We start from the raw sequence: 6,900 nt of genomic DNA on the forward strand, positions 1-6,900 counted from the left end.
AGGTAGTGTTTGGCCACAGATTTGCAGGTTGAAAGTCTAAAACTCTAAATTAAATTAAATATATATGGTATCGAACTAAATATTGAAACATCTGCGACTTGTGTCATCGATAGCTATCGCAATAGTTTGGTTTGGCGGAAGGAAAAATCAAAACATTCATCGACTAATTAATTAAATGAATTATCTTAAAATGTCTGCACCTATTGATGATGTCGGAGATTATTCCCAAGCTAAGAGACAGAGCCGAGTGCGGCGCAAGCCAACTATATGGAGCCGCGAGAAGATTTCCAAACTAATCCAGCTGTACCGAAATTCGGATTGTTTATGGAACCACTACTCGGATTTGTATAAAAATAAAGATTGTCGACGAAAGCGACTAAAAGCATTTGTACAACTCTTGGAATTACCAAAAACGATTATGGGAAAAAAGTTCATAGCTTGCGAAATCAATTCAATTCAGAATTGAAAAAGTTGGAGCGTCGTCAGGAGGAGACGGGTGGTGATTCCAGTCCCATGGCTGACAAGACGAATTGTCGGTGGGAACATTTTCAATCTCTGATGTTTTTGCGCTCTATTATTGAGCCGAGACCTGGATATCAACAAAATGGCCCTACACAATGCAAGGTGAGTAGACTAAATATCACTGAAGTATTTTCCTTCTGAATTCATTCCTGTTGGCTATTTTAGAAACTGAGTGCAAAACTGAAAGGCGTCAGTAACGACGTAGAAGAAGTAGAAACACAGAGCCCATCTTCAGTATCGAAAGGCCAATTCGAGTCCATGGACCAACTGGTCACTGTTGTAGACGAAAGTAAAGCGCATCAAAGCTTCTGTGAAACAATTGAAACGTGCGTTCCTGAATATGCATCCTCTATCCTATCTGCATCGACCACTTGCACAAGCTCTATTCCAACGCGACAAGTAGATGCGGCAGGAACGTTGTCTGTCCCAGCACACGTCAGCAATGCACGGGATCAGTGGGACTCGTTTGGTGAACTAATAGCTAATGAGTTTCGCAACCTGAATTCGGACATTTCACGCAAGAGACTCAAACGGAAAATAATGCAAGTTATGCTGGAAGTCGGAGAAGAGGATGATAGAGAAAATGCTGGACCCAATAGTTGACATATGTACATGTTACATGTTAAACAAAATAAATAAGTTTCTATAGATAAATAAGCTGCATTTTATTCGGTAAATGAGAGTGGGTACATAAATCCAACATGACCTAATATTATTAAAGCATCAAAACGTGGAATACGGCGTTGTGCTCATGGGAATTCATAGAGCTGAGGAAAAATAGATATTAGAGTCAATGAAATGGGTAAAAATTTTTCTCTCGCTATGGTGGAACATACATTTGTCAGAACTTTAAGTCCTTAATTGCCTGGGGCAGATCGGGTAGCTTTATATCTTTAATCTGTTGAGGAATGTTCATACTCTTTACAGCGCTAACGGCTCGAGCAGGAGCTGCTGAAATACCCGCCTCCTGTTTGACGATCTTATTCTGCTCCTCAATTCTTGCCATTATATCAGTCATATTTGTTTGGAGCACCATCCCACCCATAACCAATTCCGATAGAATATGATGTACGGCATCAGCATGGAATATTAAATCCAGTTCACAAACGTTCTCAAAGCACTTGTCTAGGGTTTCAACAAATACTTGTATCAAGTCAAGAATACCCAGTTTGCTCTCTGAAGAATCCACACAGAAGACAAAGTACAATGTGGCATAGTGGCGGTATCTCAGCTTATAGTCCAATCCACCAATCAAGCTATTGTTAAGAAAAAATGTTGTTAGCCACATACTATATACATATGTAAGGAGGACTTTGGTATTTATAGAACTCACCTGCCGCATTCTAGAAAGTTACAAACATTATCGTCTCTCTTGGAGACAAGCTGAAAAGTCTCTTTTATGATTTGTTGCTGCAGATTCTCATCCTGGAAAATAAAATATAGTGTATTAAAACTGCAGTCGTCATAAGTGTACGCACGATTGAGTGCACAAGCACTGAGGGCACAGTTGATTCTAAAAGAGATAAACTTACGAAATATTGATAAAATTTTGAGAGCCTCGGCTTCCCATGGTTGTTAAATACAAGAATAGCTTTAATCATTTCTAATTGTGTAGTAGTTCCACAACCTGCAATGTTTGAGCAAGCAGCTGTTTTCTTTCAAGATAGCTATCGAATGCTACGATACTTTCGCTACCCACTACACTTCTTCACTACCGCTTTAGTCAGATAGCTTTATGACACTAGACTAAACTTACTTTGTTTGGAGCGAGAGACATCATTAGAGACAAAACGCAAAATTAGTGTTTGCAGCCGTCTCCGATTTGCAACAAAATTATGTTTTCCAGCAAAATGGGATCTGAAAAGTGATAATTTGTCTCGCTCTCACTGCATGCTTTTCGCGTAAGACTGTCTCTGTTTTTGCAGCTAGTCAGTAAGTAAATTTTTCTTATTACCCGATACCACAGTGCTATCAGTCAATATTTGTCAATATTTGTGCCGATTCAGACCAGCCAAACTATTATTCCATAGTATCAATTGTTTTTTTCGTTTCACTGCTATAGGTTTCTCAGATCCGGGCTTAGCCTGAAGTGCAGTAGAATACCACAAGTAACAGGTGCGTGTTATCGTCATCACTAATGCCTCCAACGTGGATTTGTTGTTTTGTTTATGCCGATTGATTAAAATTGATATGATTGAATTGAGATGAATGTTTTGACGAAAGTAAACTATACATTATATATTATATATATATATATATATTATACTATATTATGTCTCACAAGCGCACCTTTATGAGCCAGTATCAGTAAATTATCAATTGTACCTCCGCAGAGTGAGTTCCGTGTTAAATAAAGATGTGAAGCAGTATTGAAAGCAATACATGTTTGATACGAACGATGATTCCGCTTGGAGCTCAGCTGAGGTATTATACAGTCTGCATCTTGCGACAGTACAAGTATCTTTACCATATTCTCTTTGCAATTTTTAACTTTGGCCAGGGAACCAATCAATGGATAATATTGACGCTGGATGAGCCACGCACTGTCAGTGGAGTGAGCTTGCAATTTCAGGGTGGATTTGCTGGTAAGCAGTTTACGGCTTTGGTGTATTCGTGTGAAGGAGATCCCACTTACCAAGAGACATTTTATCCCGAAGACATCAACTCTCCTCAGCGTTTTTACTTTAAGGATGTATCTCTTACAAAAAGTTGTTCGAAGATAAAGTTTGTATTTGAGTCTAGTTCAGATCTGTTTGGCAGAATCATTGTTTATAATCTTCAAATACTAAGCTAATTATTTAAATAAATTACAACTGTAGAAATTATAATAATAATCTGCAATCGGACAATGGCTATCAGCCTACTAAAAATATTTTATTTCCAAATGCAGAGTCACAATTACCCAGAGTAAGCTGCTATCAATTTCATCATTCGGTTCGGTAGATGGTCAGCGAACTACTGGTACTAGCAATTTGCTATTCGACTTTGGGGCAAAGTTCAAGGAGAAGTTTTCGAGTCCTATTCTGATTAACATGCCACCTGTCCTGCTTCTGAACTTGGCATGTGCCACACGCACTTCTTATCGAAGGTGACACTTCGAGCGAAGACTTATGCGCACATCAAACGAGGGAATCGCGTGATTATAAATAAATTAAAGTAAGCAATCATCATGTTAAAGCACCAAAATCATTTGTTTATTTGTCCAAAACCATTAAAAGAATTTAAGCCAAAGTTGAATATTTTGAATGCTTTGGTTAACTATGCTGCTACAGAGATTTCCAGACGCGGGCAGTTGGGGATACCACACTCGAGGTCGGGACACGTATCCTGGTGTCCGCAGCTCTCAGTGTTGCAGAACATGCAGCCGTTCGGTGACACCTTCTTCAAGTCCGTAACTAGGGCGTTCATCATTTCGAAAGTATGAAAAGGTGTCGGAGCTAGTCGAAGTTTCTCCTGGCCGCGGGCAACTGTTGGATAGTTTATGGATTGTAGGTAGTGTCAAAATTGTTCGATTAGCATGTTTGAGATTTGGGTGCACTTCAATGGGTCCCCAAGTTTTATTGGGATAATGTGGCTGGGCGTGTCCTCTACTGGAAAACCTAAAACCAAAAAGTACACAAAACAGACAATTAGATCAGATGCATTTAGATATCATAAGATATTACAATGGTTTTTCTATTCATAGAAAAAATAATTTAAAAATAGATTATTCAGAAAATAACCTTCAAATTACGTAAAGCGTTAAATTACAAGTACCTTCTCTTTTGAGCAAGTTTTTTAGGTAAGAAACGTTTCGTTGGTGCAAACTACGAAGATGACGACCCTCATCCGAGGCCAGAACATTGACAGCTTCCAGAGCGCCGCAAAGCACCGTGGGTGGCAACGACGTTGTGAAAATAAATCCAGCCGCGTATGAGCGTATCATATCGACAAGCTTATCGGACCCTGCTATGTACCCTCCGATATTACCAAAGGCCTTTCCCAAGGTTCCAGATATGATGTCCATTTTGTGCAGCACTTCGTCACGTTCACCAACCCCGGCACCATGATCCCCATACAGTCCCACTGCGTGGACCTCATCAATGAACGTAATAGCACCGTATTCGTGAGCCACATCGAGAAGCTCTTCAAGTGGGCATATCGCCCCTGTCATGGAATGTACGGTCTCAAATGCAACGATCTTGGGAGTGGTTTTGTCCAATTGTTGTAAGAGAATGCGCAGATGGTCAACATCGTTGTACCGGAATATGTGCTTTGGGACTCCGCTGTTCCGTATTCCTTGAATCATTGAGGCATGATTCCCAGCGTCAGAAAAGATGTGACATCCTGGCAGAAGCTTGGCGAGCGTGAACAGCGTTGAATCGTTTGCCACAAAGCACGAGGTGAATAACAAAGCTGCCTCTTTTTGATGAAGATCGGCCAGTTTCTCCTCGAGTCGTTCATGATGTAAGGAGTTTCCCGAAATATTCCGTGTTCCACCTGCGCCAGAGCCATGCATATTCAGAGCATCCTGCACAGCCCTTTTCACACTGGGATGTGCAGACATGCCCAAATAGTCATTGGAGCACCACACAGTAATTGGTCGCTCCGTCCGTTCGGAATATTCCAGTGCGTGGGGGAACAGCCCATAGCCAGCTATCGCCAGCTATCGCCAACACGCGATAGGAGTGGTCCCGTTTTTTCTTCATAATTTGCTCATTGAAGAACTTCTCGTAGGGAAATGTATCCCTAGCGGAGGCGACTGCCCTCTCCTTCTCATGGTTTCCTTTAACGTCACTCCCAAAGCGATTACTCTCGGTTGAGTATTCGCGTTTGGATAACGGCCCTGTAACAGTTGCTGCATATGGCAATGAGGCGACAAGAGAAAGTTTTTTCTCACTCCCACTCAACGTCTTGCCAACGACGGGGCAGTACATTCCATATGACTGACACAACACCTCCGCATAATTGCGGACGAAGTTAGTAGTAAATCTGTTTAAAAACGGACACTGCATGACGAAGCACTTCTCCAAACTGAACTTTGTTTAACTGATTGCGTGATTCTGATCGATCACAAAGCGCCGCTCCCGCTGGCTATTTGAAAGTAAAGTAAATTTAATGAAATTCAATTGGAACGGACGAGAATTGACGTCGTCGCGAATATATCTTATGTTACGTCGTTACCTAATGGGCGAAAAAAGAAAAAAAATGGCCCAGAAAATGCAATGAGCGCAAGTAAAACCCACCCTAGTTGCTAAATATACCATGGAGGCTATTTTATAAAGAGGGTATGGACAACAGGCAAAATGCAACGCATGTAAGGTAAAGTCCACACCACTTGCTAAATTTACCTTGAAGACAAAAAGCCGATTTCGTCTTCAAGGTAAATTGTCCTTCAAACGCGAGGTGAGGTTCAATTGCAATTTGCCATGCCTGTTTGTGACTGATAGGTGGCTAGGGCTGAGGGCGTCGCGCCATCTAGCGGAAGTCCAGGGAGGCTCGATGGTGTATGGTAACATCGGGGGGAGCTGGAGCCGTACTGGGGATATATGTAAGTAATAGAATAGGATTAGTTATATGCATTAGTAAGGGAAAAAGGGATAAATAGGAGTGAAAATATTAGAAAACGTGGATTGGATTATGGAAATCGTGGAGCGTGGACGGAAAAGTAACGTCGAAATTTGAAATTTTGTGCTTAAAACAGAAAGTTTGAAGTGAGTACAGAAAAAAGCGGGCGAGAAAATAGGTTGTAATGCAGAAAATTTTACTCACAGCCGGCAAGGAATATAGCCACCAGAACCGGGCCAGAAGGTTTCCTGGAGAGGAACACTGGAGTTCGAGAAAGTCGACTGCAAAGAAGAAGACTGTCCAACGTGAACCTGAGTGAGTTCGTTCCAGTTGCGCGTGTGTGAGCCAAGTAGCGCGGGACGTGTGAAGGGGGAGGGTGAAAGAGGACGATTTAGCTGCCAGGGCGATTCTAGCCACACCGCATGATCGTTGCATCGCCTTCCAGTGCGTGCCAAACGTTTGGTCTCATTCACAACGTAAAAACCCCGAAACCCTATTCACACACACACACGCACACGTATACACGGACCTATATAAATTTAGGGCTGACCGGCCACGGCCAGCGATCGCCCGCGTCGTTTGAACTTAAAGGAAAACAAACATAATCCGCACTCCAAACACCGTTCCACATTAAATGTTATTTTGTTCCGTGTGTTGTCCTTTATTTAGTATTTAGTATTAGCTTAAACCGTTTAACGTAAAATTTTGGCCATTGAAAAAAATATGTAAAAACACCAACACCTTTCACGAGCCTAAATCTGCGATCAGCTGTTCGGTTCCAGAATATTAACCCTTAGTGGGTGACGCGGGGGTCCCATCAGTCCACCGTAT

At 41.7% G+C, this 6,900-nt stretch overlaps 2 protein-coding genes, 1 long non-coding RNA gene and 1 pseudogene across 5 annotated transcripts; 2 read left to right on the top strand and 2 right to left on the bottom strand.

Annotated features, from left to right (window-relative positions):
- The first annotated feature begins 137 nt into the window (after positions 1–137).
- Positions 138–1,163, top strand: LOC117190745. Its single transcript, XM_033395804.1, has 2 exons — positions 138–624; positions 688–1,163. The coding sequence occupies exons 1-2, from the start codon at positions 514–516 to the stop codon at positions 1,123–1,125; spliced, it is 549 nt and encodes a 182-aa protein (XP_033251695.1). The 5' UTR covers positions 138–513; the 3' UTR covers positions 1,126–1,163.
- LOC117190744 (AP-3 complex subunit sigma-2-like) lies at positions 1,159–2,176 on the bottom strand. The gene is made up of 4 exons (XM_033395803.1): positions 2,055–2,176; positions 1,856–1,947; positions 1,359–1,778; positions 1,159–1,289 (listed from the first exon to the last, which is right to left on the bottom strand). Exons 1-3 carry the CDS (start codon positions 2,121–2,123, stop codon positions 1,364–1,366), a joined length of 576 nt encoding a protein of 191 aa, XP_033251694.1. The 5' UTR covers positions 2,124–2,176; the 3' UTR covers positions 1,159–1,289; positions 1,359–1,363.
- Positions 2,177–2,359: 183 nt separating this feature from the next.
- LOC117190771 lies at positions 2,360–3,335 on the top strand. 3 transcript variants are annotated; one of them, XR_004473821.1, is made up of 4 exons: positions 2,360–2,454; positions 2,585–2,744; positions 2,807–2,946; positions 3,023–3,335. It is a non-coding gene; the product is annotated as an uncharacterized LOC117190771 (long non-coding RNA). The 3 variants fall into 3 exon arrangements; XR_004473822.1 differs by having other exon boundaries at positions 2,364–2,454; positions 2,585–2,637; positions 2,856–2,946; positions 3,023–3,334; XR_004473820.1 differs by having other exon boundaries at positions 2,440–2,454; positions 2,856–2,946.
- Positions 3,336–3,689: 354 nt separating this feature from the next.
- On the bottom strand, positions 3,690–5,666 carry LOC117190770 (annotated as a pseudogene).
- Between the last annotated feature and the right edge of the window lie 1,234 nt (positions 5,667–6,900).

This window comes from Drosophila miranda, assembly GCF_003369915.1.
Source record: "Drosophila miranda strain MSH22 chromosome Y unlocalized genomic scaffold, D.miranda_PacBio2.1 Contig_Y1_pilon, whole genome shotgun sequence".
Classification (NCBI taxonomy): Eukaryota; Metazoa; Arthropoda; class Insecta; order Diptera; family Drosophilidae; genus Drosophila; species Drosophila miranda.

Coding starts and splice junctions, on each gene's coding strand:
- LOC117190745 (XM_033395804.1), top strand. CDS start 514: ATGGCTGACAAGACGAATTGTCGGTGGGAACATTTTCAATCTCTGATG. Junction 625..687: donor ATGGCCCTACACAATGCAAG/GTGAGTAGACTA, acceptor TGGCTATTTTAG/AAACTGAGTGCAAAACTGAA.
- LOC117190744 (XM_033395803.1), bottom strand. CDS start 2,123: ATGATTAAAGCTATTCTTGTATTTAACAACCATGGGAAGCCGAGGCTC. Junction 1,948..2,054: donor CAAAATTTTATCAATATTTC/GTAAGTTTATCT, acceptor TTTATTTTCCAG/GATGAGAATCTGCAGCAACA. Junction 1,779..1,855: donor AACTTTCTAGAATGCGGCAG/GTGAGTTCTATA, acceptor TCTTAACAATAG/CTTGATTGGTGGATTGGACT.